Consider the following 27,890-nt stretch of genomic DNA (forward strand, 5'->3'; position numbering starts at 1 on the left):
ATCATTGTAAAATAGTCTCCAAATATCTTTGAGGGAATTCAGAATAAATCTTTTAATCCAGAGAGTAGTGAGAATATAGAACTTGCTATGACAGGGAAAAATTCAAACTAATGTTATTAATGCATTTAAGGGGAGACTAATAAACATATAATGGAGAAGGAAATAGAGGGTTATGATTTAAAGGTAGGATGCTTGAGCAAACATAAATGTTGTTATGGACTGGTTGGACAAAGTAACCTGTAAGATGCCTATATCCCATTTTATTCTTGCAAAATTGCTTAAAATTTGCAAAGAAATATTTCCAGTTCTAATGTGTCTCAGCAGGAATATTCTCTTTTTTAAAAAAACTAATTTTGTAAGTCATGTTAGTGTCATTCATGGTCTAGTGAATAGCACTTTCACCTCTGAATCAGAAGGCTTTCAGTCCAAGTTACACATCAGAAAGACTAGAACACAAAATCTAAGCTGACGTTCCAATATAGGACTGAAGCAATACTGCAATGTCAGAGATATCATCCAGTTGCTCAGTTGGATGTAAAACTATCCCACAGCACTATTTCAAAGAAGAGTACAGAAATTAGCCCCAGTTCTTAGCCAATATTTATCCCTCAACCTACATCGCAGAAAAGCTGATTATCTGGTTACTAGTACATTACTGGTATGAGATTTCGCTGTGTACAAATTGGACTGTGTTTCTTCAACTGCAACAGTGACTAAACTTCAGAAGTACTTCATTGGCTGTAAAGCACTTGGGTTGTGAAACGCACTGTAAAAATTACAATTCCTTTTTTCTTGAAACTTAGTAGGAGGATTTTGAAATGGCAACTGTCACGCGCAAGGTTTTTGTTTTTAATAAAACTTGTTAATGGTATAACCCTTTACCCACATACAGACAAGTCATTGATTAGCCACTTATGATGGACTATTTTTTGATCTCTCCCTGCTCTGTGCGATGGGAGGAGTATTAAGCAAAGTCAGAGAGGAAAACTTATAGTTTGTGAAAATGGATGGCAAGTAATGGATCAAGAAGCAGAGACTTCAGTCATCCATATATTTTTAAAAATTCTCTGAAATGCAGCTCTGTTTAATCATTTTCGTTTCCACTATGCTGTTGTTTGCAAAGATGCAGCAGCATCTGTGTTATGAAGAACAACTAGGGCATGTTTTTGGCAGGTCAGCTTTTATCTGCAGTCTTTATCTGTACACTGCCAGCTTGCTATCTCTTTGCAGTACTGCAGTTCTGCTTGAGCTTAAACATTTTTGTTTTCTGGCAGGCCTGAAACAAAATTACAGTAGGCCACTTAAATCTACCCTTTTGATCCCAATTGCCTGAGCTTCACAGAAATGTTTTCACGTAAAGACTTTCAGCAATATTGTCTACCCCATGATTAGACTACCAGCATGAACATTAAAATGTATTGGTGTGTAATGGTTAACTCCTGTTGATCTATTTGAGCAATATATGTTAGATATTCATCCTGTAAACTAGAATCTATCTGCTGTTAGCCTAAAATAAAGTATAATCGCGACGAAATAGAAAGTGAGGACTTCTAATGCTGGCGATCAGGGTCGAAAGTATGGTGCTGGAAAGGGCTGATGAAGGGTTTATGCCCAAAATGTTGATTCTCCTGCTCCTTGGATGCTGCCTGACCCTGTGCTTTTCCAGCACCACACTCTTGATTATAGCACAGAAGGAAAAGCAGCATTTGAGCAGCAGGAGAATCGACGTTTTGGGCATAAGCCCTTCATCAGCCCTTTCCAGCACCACGACTATAATCATGAACTAACTAGCATTTTGTTGAGTGCTACATTGAGTTCAGGTAACCATTTATTTTCTCTCGCCTGAATAGCTTATACATATCTGTACATTTTCCTTGTGTTTTGTAGCTTTTGGGATTTATTTTCCTTAACTAGGGATAATTCTTGAATAATATTATTTCACGATCATAAGGCTGCCTTATTTCACCTCTAAAGTAGACATTCTAAAAGATGCTCAAAGTTTAGGGTACAACCTGTACTGGTTCGTAGTACCAATAACTTCAGCACATATTTACATTGGCTGCATTCAAAGTGTGCCATGATGGCAAATTAAAGAGTGACCTCTTTTGGGGAGGTAATGAAGTCCTGAAAACCTCCCACTGGTTCCTGCCCACTTATTGAAAAGAGAACTTGCTGTTTGTGAGCACACTAGTCTGCTTGAATTGGGCATCAAAAGCTGGACAGAGAGATTCAATGCTCAATGGGTTCCATTTTCAGACTGAAGTAAGGGATGGGAATTTAGTGATACAAACAATTGTGAAGATACCTGAACAGAAAAACAGAACATTTTTCTTCAAAGCAAGAAATGTGTGATCGCCTTCTCAAGGTGCTCATTGACATTTTGGTGTTGTCCTGTGTCACACGACTGCAGTCACTAGTTGATATAAAGTGCTGAATTCACTTTGTTCTTGGCATATTTTCCATGTGAAGTGTCAACAGTGTTCTGCAAGAGTATCATATCATTTTTAGCTTTAGTTGAATTGGAGGTATCAGCAAGATCAACTGAACTGCTGTTTAGACTCAAAACCTCTGGTCTGTGAAGGGTCACACATCCAAGGATCTTGCTCATTAATTCTTTTTTCATGAACCCAAATGGAAAGTACACATATGTGTGTGTCAGATAAAGACTGGATTTGGCTTGGTTCTATTACCCTTCTGGTCATGTACTTTTCAGGTACTCTGCACCGGAGCTCTCAAATGCGACATGACCATTTGGGTGAGATATCCACAAACTTACTGCTAACCTAGTTGATAATACCCACTTGATGGTTTGTTTTAATCTACAATAATGCAGCAATTGTTCTTTTCATTTGCAGGGTGACTACAACTGGAATGATGGAAGGAGTGAAAAAAGTTAACCAAACATTGAATTGCCCTACAGAGCAGAGAGGAGAACTGGACAGAGTGGCATGACAAGCTGTCAACAGAGACACAAACAGTAATTTGAATGCCCTGCCCTCTGGATATGCACAGAAACCACTTAATTCAGGGCTCAAAGAAGTGCGTCTGCACCAAATGAAGTTCAGTATTTTGTTAAGAAAGACCAGATTTTCCTGTGAAATATTTGCAGTTTTTCAATTTTCTGGTATACAGGACTCTGGTGCCAGCACTACCCCATCCTTTAAATCAGTTTAGCTTAATCAAATCTAAAGCTTGTGAGGCTTTATCTTTGTTCACTTAATTTGAATCACTAGTTTTCTCTGATTCACCGAGAGCTGGTACTTTTTCTGTCATTATGTTGATACAAGTTTCCTCCATTTCTTTGCACATAATTTAAGGGTCGAAGTAAATCTATGTTGTAACTCCACAGCCATAAATGCAAACTCTAAGCTGCAGAATACTTCAGTCCGTCCATTGAAGTTGTGATGAATTTAGTTTTTCTGAGTCAGACTTCTGACCTAAGGTACTGAATGGATTACAGTGACAAACTCAGTCGTCATCAGCAGGCGTGTGGATGAGTCATGTGACTCAGATCAAATGTGAAAGCTGAAATCAAATTTGAGGGGCAAGAATCCAACTTGAGTTTGTTAGACCTCTTCGATAAAAGTGTACCGTGAAAAACTATTGAGTGGAAGCTATATATTTTTAGTTTAATTTCGTATTCCACCAAGTAATATAATTTTAAAATTAAAATAATTGACTGAAAATGAAAGCTATAACTTGTTGCTTTCACAGCAATTCCTGGATTCAGGGTGTAACTGATCAGTTCTGTAGTGTCTGTTTGCTCTATCTCGTGTGTGTTTTGAGCCAGGCACGTGGAGAATATCCAAGGTTTGATCCTTGGTCTGAACTTAGCTGATTTCAGCAGCTAGAAGTTGTCAATCTGGCCTCAGCTGCCTTGGTCTTTGAAAGAAGGGGGAAAATCGTCTCCATTTTCCACTTTTCATTGCTGTCTAATGACTTCTGATGTAATGTATGTATGGGGATGTGGATCTCAGATGAAGAATGGCCACTTGTGTAAATTATTAGTGGCAAGCAGTACAAATGGGGGCACCTTCAACAGAAGAGAAAATTTATGAGAAAAACCAGTATAATAATTTCAGCTAATATCTCCCGCAGTGCAGAGTAATCATCCAGCAGCTAAACAAGTGAGTTCCTCTCTGGAATAGCATGTAAAAGTAGGTGGTCTAATTTGGTCATATTTTAAATTTTAAATTTTCTTCTGAAATTGTATTTAAAATCAGGTAGAATTTACTGCACTTTGTGACTCAGCTCCTTCACTCCTTCAGCTTCTGGTACTTGGCTGCTATGTTGGTGTATCTGTGCAGCACTTGGATTGCTAAGTAGTGTGTAGGAGTAACATCGTGAGGCTGAGCTGTCAGAAATATGCTGCAGAGAGAAGTGCAGACTCATTACATTACATTAGAAGGGCTAATGTATGAGCTGCACTGCCTTTGAAAGCTTTATCACACAAGCAGTGAAATCCTTATGTGTTATAATCTACAAGTTAAGAAGATGGAAATGAAATGTTACTTTATAAACCAATTAGTCTTTTGTCCTTTTTGCGTTTTTATTTTTGAATTTTTTTAAAAAATGTATGGTTTTTGCTTTTTTTTCTGAAGATTTTAACATTGGTCTGACCACTTGCTGGCATCCTTCTTGAAGGTGCATAACAGTGGCAGTTTTTCCACGATTCAGTCCATTGCCCTCTTGATCTCTTTTTTTTTGCACCAATTGGTTCTTCGTGTAACGCATATCCTTGAATGATGCAGCTGCTTTCAGAAATGTGATTTCACTGGCAGAGGGAGCCAGGCGCAGCAGTAATTGCCACTGTTTGTTGCAGTGCAGTGGTGTAAGTGAATATTGAGCTTATAAATGTCTCTTTCTCAGTGAAGACTTTAAGTTTAGGTTACTAGTTGTTTAAGTACACTACTCCTGCTCAAAAAAAATGTAATACCTCTTCTTCATCACACTGCACAATGCACCCACAAAAGAACTGGCAGTCATTTTGCAAAACTTTTTTAGTTGTCTGTGATGTTTTAAAATGAGAAAATAGAATTTGTTCTGCTATTGTATGATCACAGAAAAGCATTGCTAGAAAGTGGGCTTTTGTTTCATTCCTGTATTTTATTTTGATCTCCCTTTTATGTATCTCATTTTTGAATCCTGTCTGTGAATGTTTTTTATTATTGTAAGTTTCAAGTACATAATGCATTAATGTAAGACATTAGTGAGTCATTGTAATTCAGTGTGCACCAAGGAGGTTAGAGCTTTTCTCTATATGAGCTGGATTTAGTAAGAATGCAACTAAACCGAACCAGGCCAGTATAAGCCTTGATGATGTATATTCCACAAAGCAACCTACACCTTATTTTATGCTTTGACTGAATTATTTCAATATTGTAAATTGATAATTTTTAAGAAACATTTAAGGAATGATGCATACAGGAAGAAAATGGTTTCTATATCAACGATTAAATCTCTGTGGTACAGTCAGTAGTTGCTTGGTATGGAACTGAGCCAGATAGGGGCAATTTTCTCATGAGAGGAGATGCTAAGTGCTTTTCCGTGACCAAGACAGTCTGAACTTTAGTACCAATTTACTGAATTAGTTGCTCTCAAATGGTGTATTCTAAGTGCTGCAAGTGACATTTCAGATGCCTTAAATGAGAAAAAACAGTTGGACCTTCTGAAGGAGTGTATATCTTTAGATTAAATTGCCATCAGGGATACTGGATACGTTGGCCCCATTGCTAATTAATAGTTAAAATGTCCACATGAAGGTAGACCACCTGGACAGGTTACTGGAGAGTGACAGGTACCTATTGGACTGGATCACAGCTAGAGTCTGTACCTTCAGAGATAGGAAGCAAATGGAATAATAATTGTTGCTGGAATAATAATTGCTGCTAACACAGAATTGAGTTGTCAGACCTTTTACTTAATATTGCATTCAGTAATTCCATAAAACAAGTAACTGTTGCATTTGAATCATTTCCATTTGTAAACTTCAATGCATTAATAACAGGGTTATGTCAGGGTTAGTAGCACTGAGTAGTAGATCTGCTATTTGAATTAAGTGTATAATCACATGTACTCACAGCTTTAAATGGTTATCATTTTTGCAATTAATATTTAATTCCAAATTGTTCTGATCATCCTTTGTTGATTTTTAGATGTTCCACCATACACGTGCACCATCTTTGAAGTTTTTCTAATTCATCATCTTGTCTTAATTTCTTCTGCATGCTCACCTACTTCATTTGTTGAAGTCAGTGTGAATATAAACCATACCCACAAGTTATCTGAAAAAATGGCAAATAAAAGCATCTCCCAACATTGCACTATATCGCACATTCAACACCCCAGTCAGTGCTATATTTGCTGATCTAATTCAAGAACTGTATAGTTGGCCCTGGCATTCCTATGCACCTCCCCAAGGTGAAAAATTACCCAATGTTCCTCCTTTCGAGGAATGTTCATTTTGTATCAATACTCTGCGAAGCTAAGTTCATTATTGGCTGTAATATATGTAATTGTCAAAATCAGCATACATATGCATAGTATCCGGTCACTCAAATAGGGCAGTTGATCTGTGAGAGCCAGAACTTTGAGAAAGGTAGACAGGCAGGAGACTGGAAGAACACAGCAAACCAGGCAGCATCAGGAGGTGGAGAAGTTATTATTGTCAATTTTAAGTATATATTGCATTAATGTAAGAGAAGTTATAACCGAAATGTTTACTTCTCCACCTCCTGATGTTGCTTGACATTCTGTGTTCTTCCAACCTCTTGCTTGTCTACCTTGGAATCTAGCATCTTCAGTTTTTTTGTCTCTAAAGAACTTTCAGAAAGGCAAACAAGAAAATTGAAAAGCAAAACATCTCTGTGTACTGCATGTTGAAAGCCCTTATTTGTCATGTATGAAAAAAGTAATTTGTTAAATAAAATTGCCAGGGTTGCCTAGGTTGTTTCAGTCAGTTATAGTATCTATCACGGGGAAAATCACAACTCCCTGGATAATTTACGAATAGTAGACATTCTTTTTAAAGAATATTTTTGTATTTTTATTAAGGAACTATCTTTGATCAGATAGTAATAAGAATTGAAGAAATTTGACAAACTTCATAAATCATTTGCTTCATACTTACAGTTTGTTTTTTTGGAGTCAGTTCAGAAGAAACAATGGGTCAATCAAATATCACTCCCATGACAAGACGGTGATGAATTAATTGGTTCAAACAATGTCACAAATTGCAATGGCAGTCTGAACGCCATGATGATGATGATGTTGCTATTGTATTGTCTCGTTGTTCATATTTTCCACTTCGTAGAATTTGGAGAGATGAACTATTAACTATCAAGTCTAGAAAAAGACATATTTTAAATGGGCTTTTACGGTTGTTGTGGCAGTCAGGAGCTTGAACCTTACCAACCAAAGCAAAGTGATCACCATGTACCAAATTGTTTCTTCTCCATTTTAGTGCTTTGGGATTGTTTTATACTAAGGCAGGTGATTAATGAGATTTGTGGACTTTATGGCAAAGTGTTATTTTATGACTACAGTATACAAAAGACAATTTGGAACACAAACTGGCACTACTGTTTCTAAGGGACTCACTTTTTAATATTTTTCCCTGACAATTCATTAAGCATCACCTTTAGTAATTGATCACAAGACTATTTTTGCAGCCTTAAAATTCTAGCCAAATCTCCCCTTAAACCTAATAGAATCGTGCAATTCTAGTGGTACAGAATTTTCAGCACTTTACTAAGTGTTCAGAACTGATACAGTAGGTAATGTTTCTTTTATTCTATCATTCTGTTGAAGGGCCATTGGAGTCAAAGCATTAACTGTGTCTGTCTCTACATTTGCTACCCGACCTGCTGGGTTTTCCCTGCATTTTTTGTTTCAGATTTCCATTATCTTTTTTTTTTGTTTTTATTTCTATTTGTCTCCTTTTTTAATGTTGCAAATTTGTTTTGTTCCAAACTGCTAAATCAGCATTATTGTATATTGCAAATAACAAACAAAGTAAGCTGTATTATGGACAGAGTCCTGAATGACAATTAATGCTGACAATTTGGAGCAAGGGTTCTACTTGTAGGTGCTACCAGGTGGTGTTGAATAATTGTTTTCTACAATTGATCTTGGTCTGGAAATTGATTTAGTGGTGTATCGCATCAGATAGCCTGTCAGGATTAGGAAGCTTGAATCAGTATTGATCAATATTGATATTCTGATATGAGATATCCCTCAATGGAAATAATAAAATACAATAAAAACATGATTAATTGCATCTTGCTGTGGTATCTAATGTTATCAACCAGTAAGATCTGGCAGAGATGTCTGAGACCAAATGAAACTATAGATTCACACACTAGAGAAGAGATACTTTGGCTAATCAAGTTTGTACTGCCAAAAAATATACTACCTATCTACACACGTCCCACTTTACCACACTCGGTCCCTGACTTTGAATATTATGACATTTTAAGTACTCATTCAAGTACTTTTTAAGATTGAGATTTCCATTTCATCCACCCTCCCAGGTAGTGGTTTCCAGACCCCCACCACCCTCTAGGGGAGAAGGTTCTTTCCTCATATTCCCTCTAAATCTCCTGCCTTTCACTTCAAAAATATACCCCCTTTTTATTGGCCCTTCAGTGATGGTTATATGTTAACTAAGGGATAATTGGATGAGCACTTAAGTGAGTTATAAAAGCAGAATATAGGAAGACCGAAGTCAGTGGTGGAATTTGTGGAATAACAGTAGAAATAAAACTGATTTGAAAAGTACATAGTTGGATTCTTTCTAACCAACATTTAATGTCTGATGGCTAACATTTCAATGGTTAGGTCACATCAAGTATTTTGAAATATATATGAAGTATGGCCACCCAGACCAACTCCCACAGAACTATCTGAATCATTTACTGATTGTGCTCATAGTTATGAAGCAAAGCAGAGAGAAAAATTAAAGACAATTATATAGAGAGTTTTATCAAGTGTCTTTTTTTTATACATCAGTAGTTAGCATTGCTGCCTCACAGCGCCAGAGACCCGGTTCAATTCCCGCCTCAGGCGACTGACTCTGTGGAGTTTGCACATTCTCCCTGCGTCTGCGTGGGTTTCCTCCCACAGTCCAAAAATGTGCAGGTTAGGTGAATTGGCCATGCTAAATTGCCCGTAGTGTTAGGTGCAGGGGTAAATATAGGGGTCTGGGTGGGTGTGCTTCGGCAGGTCAGTGTGGACTTGTTAGGCCGAAGGGCTGTTTCCACACTGTAAGTAATCTAATCTAATCTAATCTAATCAAGTCCATGATTCCAATATCGAATCCCAGAAAATATTGTTGCAGAAACCTGGGTAGATTCTTAGATTGAAATTCCTGAATTAAAGATGATTTGTAATGCTCTTTACTTTGAGCAAGGAAAACAAGTGTGTTAGAGTTTGGTGAGACACAAATACGTTGACTGAACTGAAAGAATTCCTGATGGTGGAATCAAAAATGAAAACAGAAATAGCTGGAAAAGCTCAGCAGTCTGGCAGCATCTGTGGAGAGAAAGCAGTGTTAGTGCAAGATAGTAATAAGGACAAAGTTGGTGTCGAAAAGTGAATATTACAGTATTAATTAATGCCAGAGCTGTAGGTGGTCAGCGACGTTGCAAGAGAAGTTGGGTTTCTTCATTGAAAGTGGTAATGATTTGAAGAGATTATGATCAGCTTAATGCAATATATTGCTTGTTTTATCTTTGCCAAATAAATCGATTTTTTGACTTGAAACACATTTTCTTAAGAAACCTATTTAAAAGGAATGTAGCACTCAGCTACATTCTTTTTGGAAGGATTATTTATTGTAGAATCTAGGAGACTGTTCTGGAGCTTTAGTAGATACCGATAGGTTTGATTATAATTAATTATTGTTTGTAGGACCAGTTGAAATCTCTAGTGTTAGAATGCTGTGGCATTATTCAGCTTCATTCTGTGTATTCTTTTGGGAACCTTGTGAAGTTTGTGTTAGACACAGATACTGAGTAACCTATCACACAAAGGCTTTGTCCCTAGCAGTCACTGAATTGCAACTGCAGCAATATAGCATAACTGTATTCAAGGTCCAGAGAAATGATGTCGCTGGTCACCTAAGGTGCACGGATGAGAGAAAGTTAGCTGTCAGTGATCTTTCATTATTGCAGATATCATGTGATTTAGGAGAAAGGTGATGCTTTTCAACAGGAAAATCCTGTTCATAGCATGGGTTTAGCACATTGTGGATTGTATTTTAGCATAAGTATCAAAAATGCACAATTATCTATATACCTTTAATTTCTTCCCAACTGAGTCCACATGGTGCCACATAAGGCAAATCAAAAGCAAGGGTTTCCATTGAATTTATGAAGCTGCATAAATTGCTTTATTCACGTGTCCAATTTACATTTCCTTTTTGAAACAGCTAGAGTGAAATAACCATTAAATTGCTTTAAATTCACTATGCAATCCATCGCCTTGCTGCTCCAACTGATCTCCTGTTGTTTTCTCATTAAGAGTTTGTCATTTAGCATGAAGACACCTTTTCCTACATGTATAAAGGTAAGAGAAGCGAAATGAAGCACAAATGTCATTCCCGCTTAAACAAGATGAGTGTGTCTCTGGACTCAGCAGACATTTTCTCAGTATCAACACCTTGCCCACTGCACATCTCCTCCTACCTTTGTTGGAAAAGATTAAACAGAATTTTGTTAATTTTTTGGTTTCCTGCTTGTTATGTAATCTCATTGTTAGTTTCTACCTCTGCTACTAGATGATTTTTTGTTATGAATTTTATTCAAAAGTCAGATTTACTTAGAAAAGGAGTACTTCCATACTTGATTATCTAAGATGGTATAATCCTGTTAATAATAGTGTTAACAGTGTTTCACCTCCAGCATAGATTTTGGAAAATGAGTAAAGGCTGTCTTTGCTGTAAATGTAATATTTTATTGGAAAATAAAGTTTCAAATGAGGCAAAAGATTAAACAAGTTTTGTAAAGCTGGCACCTAATCCTTTTGAATACACTCCATAAGAAGACAAGTGGTAAAATATTCCATGCATTCTTATTGAAAGTTTCCCCTCCTACCATGAAACTAAAATAAAAGCAACCTTTGGATTCAAGAAAATAAATCAATTCTGTTCCCATCTCAACTTCAGAAGAGCTAATCTTTATTGACATCATAAGATCTCTCCCTCATTTGGTGCTGTGCCACTATCCAGAACAATCTCTGTCTTCAGAAAATATGCAGCAAATTTGTATCAGCTCCAAATAAGAGTTATGATTCTCCACTGACTGGTTTTCCTACTTGCTGAGCTCCTAATTTTATCCTGCTGCCCAATAGCAACAATTAACAAATGGTTTTCGAGCAGAATAGCAGAGAAACTAACTGAGATTTTGAAACACGAGGGGTCACTTGAAGGGGAACATTATGATGTAGATTTGACCTGAAAGTTCAGATTAAGTTAATGTTAAATACCGAGAGAGGGGCATTAGAAAAAAAGGGGGAGTATTATTGCTTCGTTTTTCAGATTTAACTGAAGCATTTCTCACACCTGGAAATCTAATCAGTCAGTAAGTTTCTTGTTAATGAGGTAAATGTGTACAATTATCAATAACATGGTTTTTCCTGTAAATATCTGTTAATGTGAATTAAACAATGTTAGGATATGTCTGTCCTGAAGAACCAGCTTTTTAAAACTGAGGACAACCTATGAAAATGCTAATTAATTTAAAGGCAATGAGAACTGTAACCAACAAAATGTTGGCATTTTTACGTTTTTTTTTCCTCTGCCTCTGAAAAAGATTGTCAGGTACAGAGCAGATTGATAACCCATGAATTTCTCTTTCTACTGGTGCTACACATTTTACGTGTATGGTTCCATGTATGAGTAAATAACTGTTCCTGCAAATCACTCTTCTTTTAATGTTTCTTACTTTGGGAACTACAGAAACGTCTGATCCTACATCCCTCCCTCACTGCTTGAGGAATCCTTGAATTCAGACTTAACAAAAATGAGGATACAGTAAATAGATATTAATGAAAATTTGAAACCATTGGCGTAAAATGATTCAGACCCTTGGTGCACCAGCAGAATTTGAACTTGTATTTTAAGTTAATGCTTGCCCACATCCTTGCTAATTTCAATGTCCAATAAGAATCCATGTTCTTCAGAGAGAAGCACAGTTGTCCTTTTGGAATGGCAACACAGGAAATGACAGTCATTTTACTGTAATAAATCTTTAGATGAGCAAAAGTAACTAATTTGCTGCAATGTCCTCATGTCTGATCACAACATGGATCATGTTGAAACTATGGCTTGTTTTGGTTTTGATTTTGATAATTTTGGCTTCCAGCTGTTTTGTAGAATTAACTTTCCTCATGTTGATTTTTAAAATATACTGTTAAAGGTTTTGGTCATATTGGTGTCAAAGGGGAAAATTGATTGATCAATAACTGCAAGGCCAAAACAGCCATGGTTTCCCATGTCAGTATCTCATGATGTCAGCTTGGATCACTTGGGATAAACGATAACTAAGTGATCCCTTACTGGGAAACATCTGATGTATCTGAGACACATTGCCCACTTGTGTAGGCTACACAATCTAATTGTCCATGAAATAATAATTTAATCAAAAATTCTGGGACAGATAATTTGCTGACCTCTTCACAGCAAAACGGTGTGGGAACTGGGCTATGCAATGCTTTTCCTTTGCAAACAAATACTTTGCACCTTTTTTTATATTCTTAACATGATGCTGACTCAGGATTAATGTGGTCTGGTGGTGAAATTTCACAAATGGGATATTGCTTTTTTGTTCTTTAGAGCATGTTGAAAAAGTAGCAGCTTTGCTTGTCATAGTTCTAAGCCATCCGTACGGTCAGATTGAAAAACAAGGCAATAAGAACGCCTGAACCAGTGTACAGTTTGAGAGTATGTGTATAATACTTGTTCTTTTCTATGCGGATAATCAGTCAATTGGTGTTTCAAGATCAACTGGCTTGACCTATTGAGTTGGTGTTTGTAAAGATTCCACTAATCATGAGTATTTTTAACTAATAAATCTGAGTTGCCAGAAAATTTAAAAAATTTCGATGAAGTGTACTTGAAGTGATCTGTATTTCTAGGTTGTACTAATAAATGTGAATGATTTGACAACTTTCAGAAATTATTGTTTCATTTTTTGTAAGTAGTCCTCATAAAAAAATCTTAATCCCTGAACATTAAAGATAATAATGAAGAGCCCTTTGGGTGACTCAACCAGTAAATGCAATGCCATCTAGAATTGTACACCAGTTTTTGCTGAATTTGCAGATCTGAAACAAACAGATTATCTTCTCCTAATTCCCATTTCTATTGCTTCTACAAAAGGGTGAATATTAGCCAAAAGCAAGTCTTAAGATCAATTATCAATCATAGTGGAAAACGCACCAAAGCTGTTTAGTTGGGTATGTCTTGAGCTGCTGATACTCCTGAAATGTACTCTTTTACAAATATCTTACTTTGGCTTTGGCTTGAGCAGGAGAAAGGAGAATTAAGAGATGTAAGTGAAGGAAAATATTGAGAAGTAGGTTCTAAGGAAGCTGCTGGAGATGTTGAAGACAGACATGATGGCAGTCTGCTGTAAGTGAGTGGAAGAAGGCAGAAATCTCTGACAATGACAGTTAGGAAGAGAAGAGAATAGACCAGAATTGAAAGAGATAAATGTCAAAGCAGAGACATATGGCTGGAGGAAATAGCAAGAAGCAAGGATGTAGAGGGATTTTCCACTGAGATCACAGATGAAGTTGAGATGTGACAAAGATGATTAAATGTTGAAGTGGCAGTGGGGATGAGCTTGGAAAAGAGACTGGCAATATATTTTAGGCAGGTGTTTGGTGGTCTTATGTTGGGTTTGTAATTAAGCTCAGTTTACCAGGGCATTAGAAGTTAGGTATTGTTCATTTCAACTTTAGTGGGGGTCCAGGAAGATGAACCTACAGAATCTCTGGCAGGGTTTAACTGGCTAGCTTTGCATTCCTAATATTGGACAGCAAAAAAAAATCTGCTTCTTTAACTTCATATTGAATAAGTAATCAATAATGAGAGTGCACTGTGACAGTTTTGCAGGTCAAGTATGATGTTGACGAGGTAAATTGAAGTATCAGAGCTTTTTAAAATTCAGTTAGGGGCTGTGGGCATCTCTGATTGGCCAGCATTTATTGCTCATCCCCTAAGAAGCTGGTGCTGAGCTGTCTCTTAAAATGCTGTAGTCCATATTGAAGGGGGAGACCAACAGTTTTAATGGAGAGTTCTAAGATTATGACTCAGTGACACTGAATGAATCATGTATTGTCAAGTCAGGATGAAGAATGGCTTGGAGAGGGAATTGCAGGTGGTGTTCTCATGTATCTGCTGCCCTTGTCCTTCAAGATGGTAATGGTCATGGGTTTGAAGTGTTGGTGAATTTCCATAGTGCATGTTGTTGATGGTACACATTGTTTCTACTGAGCATCGGTATTGAAGAAGGAATGTTTCTGGATGTGGTGGCCATCCAGCAGACTGCTTTGTCCTGGTGACACGCTTCTTGCATGTGGAACTGCATTCATCCAGACAAGTGGGAAGTCTTGTGCCTTGAAGATGTTGAACAGGCTTTGCAAAATCAGGAGGTGAGTTACTCAATATAGCATTTCTCCCTTCTGACTTGAACTTGTAGCCAGAGTATTTCTGTTGGTAGTCTAGTTCACTTTCTGGTCAATATTAACCCCCATGATATTGATAATAGGAGATTCAATGTTAGTAATCTTATTGAATGTCAAGGGACAATGGTTTGATTGTCTCTTGTTGGATATGGTCAGTGCCTGGCACTTGTATGACATGCACGTTACTTGTCAACCCAAACCTGGATTTAGTCCAGGTCTTTCTGTATGTGGATGTGGATTGCTTTAGTATCTGAGGAGTCATGAATGATCATGAACAATATGCAATCATCAGTGAACATTTCTTCATAATATGGAAGATCATTGATGAAGCAGCTGAAGATTATTGGACCTAGCACAGTACACTGAAGAACTCAATGTCCTGGATCTGGGATAATTGACCTCCAACAACCATAATCATCATCCTTTGTCCAAGATGCAACTCCAATCCAGTGGAGATGTTTTCTCTCAATTCTCATTGACTCAAATTTTGATAGGGCCTCTTAAATTTGGAAGTATGGAATTCAGCTCTTTTATTCATGTTTGAGCTAAAGCTGTAATGAGGTCATAATCTTAGTATTCCTGGCGAATTTCAAACCAAGTGCCCATGAGCAGGTTATTGCAGAAGAAGTGATGCTTGATAGGACAGTTGATGGCGCTTTCTATCAATGTTGATGATCAAGAGTAGACTGACAGTAGTAATTGATTGGGTTGGATTTGTCTTGCGTTTTGTTCACAGGACATACCTGGGCAATTTTCCACTGTTGTCAGATGGATGGCAGTGTTGAAAGTGTATGGTAGTGTTGTAACTGTACTGGAACGGCTTGGCTCAGGTCACACGAAGTTCTGGAGGCCAAATCTTTAGCATTACTGCCAGAATGTTGTCAGGACCTCTAGCCCTTGCAGTACCCACTTGCTCCAACTATTACTTGCTGTGAAGTGGAGTAAATAAAATTGATTGAAACTTGGCATCTGTGCTGCTGTGGTCATCTGAAGGAGGCTGAGGTAGATCATCCACTTTTCACATCTGGCTGAAGGTTGTTGGAAGTACTTCAGTCTTTTGCACTGATATGCTGTGGTTCCCCCATTTATTGAGTATGGGATATTTGCAGATCCTCAGACTTCAACGGGTTGTTTAATTGTCCAGCACCATTCACGACTGATTGCGGCAGAACTGCAAAGGTGAAATCTGATCCATTGGTTGTGAAATCATTCGGCTCAGGCTATGTTTTATTGCTTATGCTGTTTTGTACACAAGTAGCCTTGTGTTGTAACTTCACCAGGTTTACACCTCATTTTTAGGTATGCCTAATGCTGCTCCTGGCATTCTGTCCTCCACTCTTCATTTAACAGGGTTGATTCCCTGGCTTGAGAGTAATGGTGGAGTTGAGGATATGCCAGACTTTGAGGTTACTGTGTGTGTTGGAGTATGAATTTGCTACTGCTGGTGACCCAGAATGCCTCACTGTTGTCCAGTCTTGAGTTGCTAGGCCTGTTCAAAGACAGGGCACTGAGAGTGCCACACAGGACTGTCAAATATTCTCAATGTCAGAACAGATCTTTGTCTCTACAAACTAACTGATACTGTCAAGACAAATGCATTTGTGGCATGCAGATTGAAGGGAATTAATCCAGGTATGCTGTTTTCTCTTTTGTTGATTTCCTCATCTCCTGTGGTCTCCCAGTATAATGTACAACTGAACATATTCTTTGAGACTTCACAACACAGTACCTTACAGAATGCACCTCCAGGTCATTGTCACCAATAAATGGATATATCCCTATAACATTATAGGGAGTGGGGGTAAACTGACCATTAGTTATATAGGGTTTTCAACTTGCAGTGTGCTATGTTTCCCTAACTACAGATACTGCTCTATCTGCTGAGTACATTCACCCTTTTCTGTTTTTACTCTTCAGTTATGAACTCAGGTGATTAGTATTGTGGATGAGAGACCAGGACAACCACATTTAAAGTTGGACAGCCTGTTACTGTACATGTTTTAAACAAATACATTATAAAAGCTTAGATCTTGTTTGAGGACGTAGGTACAAATTGGAAGCTTATTAACATCAGGTGTGTCGTGTTTCACTTTTACAATCTCACGTTTAATTTTTTTTGTGTGAAAGAGGGTAAAATTGTTTTCACTTTTAATGGTCGAGCTAAATTTGATTCTTTTTTTCCTTTGTTTTGTGTAAGCTCACTGGCATAACACACAACAAAAACAGGAGGCTCTTGTCTGCCGATTCCACTTGACTAAGTGGAATATTCCCTAGAGTACGTTTTCAGTACATGGTACTGTATCTTGATGATGCTTAGCTTTTAGATTCTCTACCTCAGTTTTAATCCCTTCAACCTTAAAATAACACTAAAATTCATCATTAGATCCAAGACTGCTGCAGATTTGTTGGCCAACAAAGGCTGCATTTCTAAGTGACAATTGAGTTTATAACTCATGCAAAGCTTGATAATACAGGAAGTGAATCAATCAATATTGTGATTCCACAATATATTGTGTTCAATCAAATGGCTGCAGAATGCCCTGAGGAAGAGGGTGAGCAGAAACAGTCCTGGTCCCCAATTGGTATCTATAGTATAAGTAGAGGGATTGGGTCCTGCTGTCAGAGACTAGGGGGTCAGGTAGGAAATTAGCAAGCAGGATTTCAAAAGTAATAATTTCTGTTTTATTCTTACCAACTCAATTAAATAGAGAAATAAAAGGATACAGCAGATTAATATGTGATAGGTGCAGGAGAGAGGATTTTAAGTTCTTATTACATTACAATCGTATCTGTGGGAAATGGATCTTTACATGTCAGATGATTATATCTGAATAGAACGATGATCAATATCCTTGCTAGATTATTTCTTAACTCTAGAGGGTAATTAAGAGTCATAGCCGTATTACTGTGGGGTCACATAGAGGTCAGATCGGGTAAGGTTCACTATCCTCCCTACATTAAGGATATTAGTGAACCAGATGCATCAACAATCGATAATTGTTTCATTGACATTATTACTGAGACTAACTTTCAATTCTGATTTTATTAACTTAGTTTGAATTCCACCACAGAGGAACAACATGATCATAGTGACTAAATGGCCTGCTGTGCTGAAACCTTTCTATATCTCTAACTCGAGGGAAAGGCAAAGATATTATACCAACTCTCAATATTCTGCAAAAGTTCTTGGTGTGGTCCTCAGACCAGCTAAGTCAGAGGTCATGGGTCCAAGGGCACATATGCAGAGAAAGCTACACATGACCACTGCCATCTTGAAGAACAAGGGTGGTTATTACGGACTCAACCACCTGCAAATTCCCCTCCAAACCACTTAACCATCTAGACTTGGAACGTATTGCCATTTCTTCAGTGTCACTGAGTCAAAATCTTTGATCATCTTCCTCAAAGGCATTGTGGATTTGGCCATGCTAAATGGACTGTAGTGCTTCAAGAAGGCAACTCACCACCACCTTGTCAAAGGCAACTGGGATGGGCAATAAATATTGGTCCAGTTGGCAATGCCCACATCCCATGAATTAATTTTTTAAAAGCAAACCAAATTTAAACTATTCTTTCTATTCAGTCTGCATTTCCCATTAATTCATGCATTGATCCAATTAAAAATTTAATTCTCTCTGTCTCAACTAATTTCTATGGAAAAGTGTCCCATGCTGCAACAATTCATATTAGTATCAAACCTGCATACCTGCGTGAATTTGTTTGTCAATCTTGACTATTCAACACAAAGAATGAAATCAACACCTAGTTTGATTGTGCAATCATTAACTTCTGAATATAAATGTAATTATCTATAATGCTGGAATATCAGCAGTATTAGTATGAATCCTAATTTTGTATTACTTTTAAATGGTAGAGACTTTTTCTTCTTAATCTTATGCCATGCTCTGTTATCTAATCTTTGCAGGGAATAGCTTCTGTGTAATTGTCTTTATTACATGGATATTCTAGAGTTTCAAGTCGAACAAGAACCTGGAAAAGGCAGTGAATATTTTTGCAGTTTGAATGAGTACATGTCTCATAGAAATTATGTTACGTTGGTCAAAAGACTGAGTCATGGGGATTTCAGGTGAGGTGCCCCAGGAGGTGGACGCTACATAAGAAGAAGGGAACCATTTATATTCTCGGGTGAGCTTGGGAGCTGATTATGAAAGTGGATCAGTCAAATATGGGTGGAGGAGCAAAAGGTGGGTCTCATAGACTAGATTAGCATGAAGTAGCTTCAAAGAAGGGGCACATGACCAGACAAAAAATGAAATAAAGGATATTAGTTCAGGGTTACATCCAGGTGGCTTGAAGAGTGGAAATGGAAAGGAAGAATGCAGCAGAGACTGCTGAACAGGTGGTCTCAATCATAGGTACAGGAATGCCTTGCATTTGTTGCTAGAAGTGAGGGCAAAATTTACAGAGATTGAAGGGAAATGTAAACCTATTCCAGAGAGAGTACATGGGAATGTAGAGGAATAATGAAAGGTTGGGATACATTTGTGGAGGCTAATTATGTGAAATGAGGGCGGTGTAGAAATGAAAGGCATGACAAAGTGAAGGAAGGCAAAGAGAGAGGCAGGAATGGTGTAAGAAGTGTTCAAAAGAAAGGAAAATCAAATTATGAGCACAGGTCCATTGCAGCAGCCACAGTGTGCACACAAAGAGCACATGGAAAGTAAGGTTAGAGACATAACAAAGATTAAGAGTGAGGAAGAAACAATGATGAGAATACAAAGCTAAAGTTAGAGGTCCTGTAATCATAAGAAGTTAACATTATTTGTGCAGATGGAGTAAGTTTGGAACATCAGTGAATTAATGCCTAGGCAGGAACTGTTTAAGAGGCAGAGTATCTGGAAGCTCTCATCTAGAAGTTTCTTAGTTAAAAATGGATGGCCAAAGAAATGTAGAAAATCAATAATGAATCAGCATAAATTGATTTTTAAAATGCTTGAAATACTCCACGCTGAAAAAGCCAGACCTACTTTTATTTTTATTTCAATTTTTTTCAGGATTTGCAATATTTTTGCTTTAATTCTGGCAAAGGTTGACCTCGGCATTGATTTTAAAATTCTTGCGTTTGTGTTCAAATCCTCCCATTGTTTTGCTCCCTTCTACTTTTTTTTACAATCTCCTTCTGTAGTATTACCTCATAGCAATTTCAATTCTACCCTCTTGTTCTGGGTCTCTTTCACTTCCTTTGCCCCACCTTCAGCCATTTCGGACCAAAACTCAGAATTCAATCCAAAACTCTTTCATCTCTGTCTCCTGCTTTAAGATTTGGAGATGCCAGTGTTGGACTGGGGTGTACAAAGTTAAAAATCACACAACACCAGATTATAGTCCAACAGGTTTGATTGGAAGCATTAGCTTTCGGAGCACCGCTCCTTCATCAGGTGGTAAGGAGCAGCGCTCCGAAGGCTGGTGCTTCCTCCTTTAAGATGCAGTTTAACACTTAGGTTGTTGACAATGCTTTGTATTTCATCTGGTTATGCTGCTGTGAAGTATCTTGAAATGTTTTATTAGGTTAAAGGCATTACATAAATGTAAATTGTTCCTGTTGTTGTTGCAGACCATGAGTTATACTCCTGTCAGTTGAACTGCTGCTTTAAAAAATTCTTCAAAGCATCCATTATTCACTATATAATGGTGTGTACATTTATAATACGTGGAAATGTTGTCAGAGACAATAGTTAAGGAGAGAAATTATTGATTCAATGAGCACAGTGCATACTATATTGCAGTTTCTGGACTCTGTTTACCAGTACAGGAATGCACTTATCTGCTTGCTGATGCCAGTCATTTCATTCCTTTTTCCTTTTGTAGCTAATCTATGTGTAATTCTATAAAAGAACATCTGAATAATGAAATAAGAATAATTTATCATTTGTAACAGTAATACCAGAGTTGCAAATTCTTGGTTTCTGCTGTAATCTGTACCCAGTATATGTCTTCCTAATTATGATATTTCCCAAATATCTGTATCCTACACGTACACATCTGTCCGAGAAGCTAAATGGGTTTTGGATACTGGCTTGCTTGGACAGAAGAAATATTAGATTTTTTTTAAGTGTTCATTCACAGGCATGAGTTTCATTGTCAAGGATTGCATTTATTGCCCAGTCCTGAATTGTTCTTGAGAAGGTTGTAGTGAACCACCTTCTTGAGCATGACATCCTCTGTGGCGAAGATGCTTCTGCAGTGACATTTTTGTTGACCTTTGGTATAACTGAATGGCTTGGTAGGCCATTTCAGAAGGCTTTTAAGAGTTGATCATTGTGAACTGTGTCTCAGTAAGTGTCAGTACATTTGAGAGCAGAAAAGGGAGAATGGAAGGATAGAGTCTATTTCTTATTAATGCCAGGGAACAACATTCTGTCCTACAGGTCACATTTATGACATTAGAATATCTTTGTGAATTTTTCACGGACTCTGTGGATTACTTTATTACAGTCTCACTCTGACTAACCTTGCAATTAATTCCACACATTAGCTTTAGGAAACACAATGCATGTGTCAGAAAAATTAATGTGTGGATATTTAAACCTGTTCCTTGGTAATAACCAGATAATGCATTCAGTGCTAGAATGTGGAATCTTCTGTTTCAATTGCTACTACAATGAGATAGAAAACCACCAGCTTTCAGTTGAAAGGAAATAAACTGTGAATTGAGCAACTTTCCTGTATAAAAAAAATTGAGTTCAGTCCAAAACAGTCCTTGTGTTCTCAGTTGTTGTAATTAAAATGCTGGAGATTTAAGCCATATTATGTTCTATTTTTGCCCTATTTCTCCTCCAAGTTGCTGAGCTACACTTCTGAGTATGTCCAAGTGGTAATCCTGCTCATGCAAGTTTGGGGAGTGAGTGTTAACCTCACCAAACATTCACAGATGTACATTGCCAACCATAGAATGGGACACAAGGCTCTTCTTCTCTCTCTCCATGAGATATTGAACCTAGAAAAGCATAGTTTTTCTGGCACAGTCCCACTACAATGTCATCTTTACCTTAATAGAAACAATTTAACTTGAAAAATATAACTAAATGAAGTACTGAGAAAGTCGATAGACAAACTTCAAAATGTATAAAAATGTACAGACTCTAGAATTTGGAATCCCTGAAACAGCGTTTGTGGTTTGTCTTTTGATTTTGCTGTGTTGTAGCAGGCTAATCCCAGGCATTATACAATTATCACCTATTAAGTAAGATGTTACACACAAATCTTATTTGGGTTTCAGTATGAAGTGATTAAAAAGGTTCCTCAGTGTTATACAGCCAATCTGCAGCTTTGTTACATTGTGGGGAGAGCTATTCCCATGAATTAACGACTCAAAGATGACAGATGGGACTGAGGCAAAACTGGGAGATACAGCATATGTGTTGAAAGTTGATTTCAAATTTTCAAAGTGATTCCTCAAAGTTAATGTTCTGAGTGTGGAATGAACCATAAATTAGAAATGCAGGGCTCATTTTTGTAATTTTTCATGTGTTTCCCATAAATATCTCAATAACTGTGCCCACTAAATTTTTGTTGAGGTACATTATTAGCTAAATAAAATCTCCATCCATTTTTACATATTATTTTGTTGTCCTCATCAAGACATTTAGAATCAGCATACATTTCTGAATTTTAGTTTATTTTCCTGAACCTTAACTGCAATTCCTCAACCCCTGCATTCTGCTCTTTACAGTTAACAGAATTTCAGAATGCAAAACTGTAACATCTGACCTTTACTTATTGATTAATTTGCCTTCACTCTTAGAGTTTACAACATAGACTTTGTACTGCTACTGTTTGACTGAGATTAAGTTTAAGTACATCACGTTGTTGATAAAAATGAGTTTTGAAATCCCTGAAGTCACCTCTTGCTGTTCCTTTTTCTCATTAAGACCTTTTAAATTAAAAAAAAGTAAAATTACTGTTGATTTGAGATTGTCTGCCTCAAATGTAAAAGCTACATTGTTTTCTAATTCTGTATCAGTATCAGAGAGGCTTTGGGGTTGACTATTGGCCAGATAACATTAGATATTACAGTTTATTTTCTCACATTAATTATTTTCTCTCTCTGTAGTGAACATACACTGGCCAGAATTGCACATAAATACTTTTGGACATGTTACTTGATTACTGCTGGTAAAGTAGGGATTATACCCAACAAGAGTCAGTGCTGTGAGGAGAATAATGGAAACAAAATAGGCAATCAATTTCAAATAACAAAATGATGGTGATGGGCAAGGGATAAACAAGTGCAAAAGAAGTAGTCTAAAGTGATGAGTTTAGAATGACTGCTGAGTAAAGTGAAATCGCAGTCAGCATTCAGAGGGATGCAGCTGCATTGCAACATCTTGCCAGCCAAATAAAATGGATTGCCATGATGTGAAAATGACTTTGTAATGCAGATCTGGAAAGGGGCTGTAAAGTTGTTAGTCCTGATCAACTCTATAATATAGGACCCTGTGCTCTACAAGCTGCTTGCAGGTGAACATGTGGAAACAAACACAACAGCTATTAGAGGACCATCAACTCATGAAAGTTGCTCTAAGGTCTGCTCAAAAAGAGCACATTCCAAGGCCTATGCCAATCTGCTGATAGATGCACTAAAGCTTGGGCAACCACCACAAAAACATAGTGGGGAAAGGCCACTGTCTAAATCCTTGTGTCATATACCAGGCTAGAGCCCTTCCAGGCGTAAAACCACTTGGGCTGTATCCACCTGAGAATGTAAGGCATAAAATATAAATATAACCAGATAAGGTAAATGTGAGAGATATTACATTGAAGAAAACCTGATGTATTATATGGGAGAAAGTGAGGACTGCAGATGCTGTAGATCAGAGCTGAAAATGTATTGCTGGAAAAGCGCAGCAGGTCAGGAAGCATCCAGGGAGCAGGAAACGTGTATGCGTGGGTTTCCTCCCACAGTCGAAAGATGTGCAGGTTAGGTGAATTGGTCAGGCTAAATTGCCCATTGTGTTAAGGGATATGTGTAGGTTAAGTGTTCTAGTCATGGGGAATGCAGGGTTATAGGGTATGGGGATGGGTCTGAGTGGCATACTGGTTGGAGGGTCAGTCTGGATTTGTTGGGCTAAATAGCACAACATTTGCTTATGTTCATCAATATTTCTTCAATAAATGTCAATAATTTTTATCTCCTGTATGTAATTTGTGGATATCAATATTGGAATTAGTTTGTCTTGCAGTCTTTTGTATTCCTCAAACTAAACGCATTTTACTGTACTTCAAAGATGGACTACTGCTCTGACTGAGTACCAGCTGTTGTAAATACCTGTACATGCTATCTTGCAATGGAATTATGATGTGAAAGGATATAAGCCCGACGAGATCGACGTGTTCTACAACGCCTGGCTGGAGGTCCTCCCGGGCGTACAGACACTCTGTTTATTCTGCACGTCGGAGTGCGACCCGCGGCCGACCTGCCTCCGGCGTACTGAGGTGATGGACTTGGGGGGTTGCATGTTTGGGACAATGCGTGCCATGCCGGAGGACCTCGCCTCTGCCCCGGCCTTTGATGCTTTTACTTTACAGGATCTGTCTGTTTGCGGGTATTATGAGCCCACCAATGCTGCGGTAATCTCCTTGTATTTGTGCTTTCCACCCGCCCCAACCACACCACCCCCGATCACGACTCCCGAGATACGGCATATGCCTATCACCCTCACCTTGACCTCCTTCCACCTATCGCATTTCCAATGCCCCTCCCCCAAGTCCCTCCTCCCTACCTTTTATCTTAGCCTGCTGGACACACTTTCCTCATTCCTGAAGAAGGGCTTATGCCCGAAACGTCGATTCTCCTGTTTCTTGGATGCTGCCTGACCCGCTGCGCTTTTCCAGCAACACATTTTCAGCATGGAATTATGATGTCCCTTATATTAAAACAGAATATTACTACAAGTTCTTAGCATACTGATTCACCGAGCAAAAAGCACAACAGTCATAAGGATATATTTACTTCAAAACGTGAAATGAGTTTGACACCCTCCATGAGTTTCTTCTGACCTGTAACTAAACATTGTTTCCAATATTCACTGGTATATTAAGTTTATTCAGAGCTTCAAATCTCATGGACTTTCAGGCAGAATGGAGAGCATAAGATAATTAGTGTTTTTCCGTCTCAGCCAAGAAAGACACTTTTTCTAATTTCATCATTCATATTTTTTAATGTTTCCTTGGTTTTTATTCCTTTTCTGTCCAGAAATCCATTACATGTCTTAATCACTTTTGGTGAATAGGAGATCCTGATATTAACTTGGCTTTTTACAATTCTGTTTAAACTCACGTTCTCTAATCTTATTTTGCCTGTAAAGATCTGGTATATCTTTGCAAATTCATCTGTAAGATGCCTTCTTTGAAGACTACTTTTTTCAAAGGCAATAGTCTGCAAATACATTTAATATAAATGTATAATGTGGAAGTATAATCCAAGTAATTTCATAGTGGTGGAAAGAAAAGGTTTTCCTCACAACAGAGCTTTATTTCTAGGTACTGTATCAGCTTGGAGCTGTTTATAGACAATAGGTGCAGGAGTAGGCCATTCTGCCCTTCAAGCCTGCACCACCATTCAATATGATCATGGCTAATCATCCTTAATCAGTATCCTGTTCCTGCTTTATCTCCATAACCCTTGATTCCACAATCCTTGAGAGCTCTCTCCAACTCTTTCTTAAATGAATCCAGAGACTGGGCCTCCACTGCCCTCTGGGGCAGAGCATTCCACACAGCCACCACTCTCTGGGTGAAGACGTTTCTCCTCATCTCTGTCCTAAATGGTCTACCCCGTATTTTTAAGCTGTGTCCTCTGGTTCGGCACTCACCCATCAGCGGAAACATGTTTCCTGCCTCCAGAATGTCCAATCCTTTAATAATCTTATATGTCTCAATCAGATCCCCTCTCAGTCTTCTAAACTCAAGGGTATACAATCCCAGTCGTTCCAGTCTTTCAGCGTAAGGAAGTCCCGCCATTCAAGGAATTGACGTCGTGAACCTACGCTGTACTCCCTCAATAGCCAGAATGTCTTTCCTCAAATTTGGAGACCAGAACTGCACACAGTACTCCAGGTGTGGTCTCACCAGGGCCCTGTACAGCTGCAGAAGAACCTCTTTGCTTCTATACTCAATCCCTCTTGTTATGAAGGCCAGCATGCTATTAGCCTTCTTAACTACCTGCTGTACCTGCATGCTTACCTTCATTGACTGGTGTACAAGAACACCCAGATCTCTTTGTACTGCCCCTTCACCTAAATTGATTCCATTTAGGTAGTAATCTGCCTTCCTGTTCTTGCCACCAAAGTGGATAACCATACATTTATCCACATTAAACTGCATCTACCATGCATCTGACCACTCACCTAACTTGTCCAGGTCACCCTGTAATCTCCGTACATCCTCCTCACATTTCACCCTGCCACCCAGCTTTGTATCATGAGCAAATTTGCTAATGTTATTGCTAATACCATCTTTTATATCATGAACATATATTGTAAAAAGCTGCGGTCGAGGTACTGATCCCTGCGGTACCCCACTGATCACTGCCTGCCATTCAGAAATGGAGCCGTTTATCACTACTCTTTGTTTCCTGTCAGCCAACCAACTTTCAAGCCAAGTTAGTACTTTGCCCCCAATACCATGCGCCCTAATTTTGCTCACTAACCTCCTATGTGGGACTTTATCAAAAGCTTTCTGAAAGTCCAGGTACATTACATCTACTGGATCTCGCTCGTCCATCTTCAGAGTTACATCCTCAAAAAATTCCAGAAGATTAGTCAAGCATGATTTCTCCTTCATAAATCCATGCTGACTCTGACCTATCCTGTTACTACTATCCAGATGTGTCGTAATTTCATCCTTTATAATAGACTCCAGCATCTTTCCCACCACTGAGGTCAGACTAACTGGTCTATAATTTCCTGCTTTCTCTCTCGCTCCTTTCTTAAAAAGTGGTACAACATTATCCACCCTCCAATCCGCAGGAACTGATCCCGAATCTATCGAACTCTGGAAAATAATCACCAATGCATCCACGATTTCTCGAGCGACCTCCTTCAGTACTCTGGGATGTGGACCATCAGGCCCCAGGGACTTATCAACCTTCAGACCTAACAGTCCCTCCAACACCAATTCCTGGCAAATATAAATTTCCTTAAGTTCAGGTCCTTCAGCCACTGTTACATCAGGGAGATTGCTTGTGTCTTCCCCAGTGAACACAGATCTGAAGTACCAATTCAATTCTTCTGCCATTTCTTTGTTCCCCATAATATATTCCCCTGTTTCTGTCTTCAAGGGCCCAATTTTAGTCTTAGCCATTTTTTTGCCTTTCACATACCTAAAAAAACTTTTACTATCCTCCTTTATATTATTGGCCAGTTTACCTTCATACCTCATTTTTTCTCTGCGTATTTCCTTCTTAGTAATCCTCTGTTGTTCTTTAAAAGCTTCCCAGTCCACCATTTTCCCACTTATCTCTGCTATGTTATACTTTTTCTCTTTTAATTTTATATGTTTCTTACTTCCCTCATCAGCCACGGCCGCCCATGCCTCCTCCTAGGATCTTTCTTCCTTTTTGGAATGAACTGTTTGTTAAAATGCTTTGAGTTTCCTCATTTTGGTGACCAGAATTAAACATGAAATGAGGTCTTATCAGAGCACTGTACAGCTTCATCTTTATGCCCTCTGACTTACACATTAAAATGTGACTTTTTTGTTTGCTGCTCTGTATTGATTACATTGAGCTCACTAAATCTCCTTGGATTAGATTAGATTAGATTAGATTACTTACAGTGTGGAAACAGGCCCTTCGGCCCAACAAGTCCACCCCGCCTCGCCGAAGCGTAACCCACCCATACCCCTACATCTACATCTACCTCTTACCTAACACTACGGGCAATTTAGCATGGCCAATTCACCTGGCCTGCACATCTTTGGACTGTGGGAGGAAACCGGAGCACCCGGAGGAAACCCACGCAGACACGGGGAGAACGTGCAAACTCCACACAGTTAGTCGCCTGAGGCGGGAATTGAACCCGGGTCTCAGGTGCTGTGAGGCAGCAGTGCTAACCACTGTGCCACCGTGCCACCCATTTTTAACTTCATTTAACTTCATTCTCATCATCCTCAGCTATTTTAATATAATTAACATTGGGAAATTTACATTGCATCTGACCTGGGAGGGCTTGAGAATGACA

At 38.3% G+C, this 27,890-nt stretch overlaps 1 protein-coding gene across 6 annotated transcripts in view; it reads left to right on the top strand.

Annotated features, from left to right (window-relative positions):
• The window catches only part of gpr107 (G protein-coupled receptor 107), a 217,966-nt gene that overhangs the window by 179,731 nt on the left and 10,345 nt on the right, over positions 1–27,890 (top strand). For 5 of the 6 annotated variants that reach the window (XM_072565712.1, XM_072565711.1, XM_072565707.1 and 2 more), the window contains one exon: positions 2,856–13,175. The exons of the other annotated variant lie outside the window; for it this stretch is intronic. In XM_072565712.1, the coding sequence (XP_072421813.1) occupies positions 2,856–2,952 (97 nt within the window). In that variant the 3' untranslated portion in view covers positions 2,953–13,175. Of the gene's footprint in view, positions 1–2,855; positions 13,176–27,890 lie in introns of those variants that run through there. 6 annotated transcript variants of the gene reach the window in all.

The sequence above is a fragment of the Chiloscyllium punctatum genome, chromosome 49, assembly GCF_047496795.1.
Source record: "Chiloscyllium punctatum isolate Juve2018m chromosome 49, sChiPun1.3, whole genome shotgun sequence".
Lineage (NCBI taxonomy): Eukaryota > Metazoa > Chordata > Chondrichthyes > Orectolobiformes > Hemiscylliidae > Chiloscyllium > Chiloscyllium punctatum.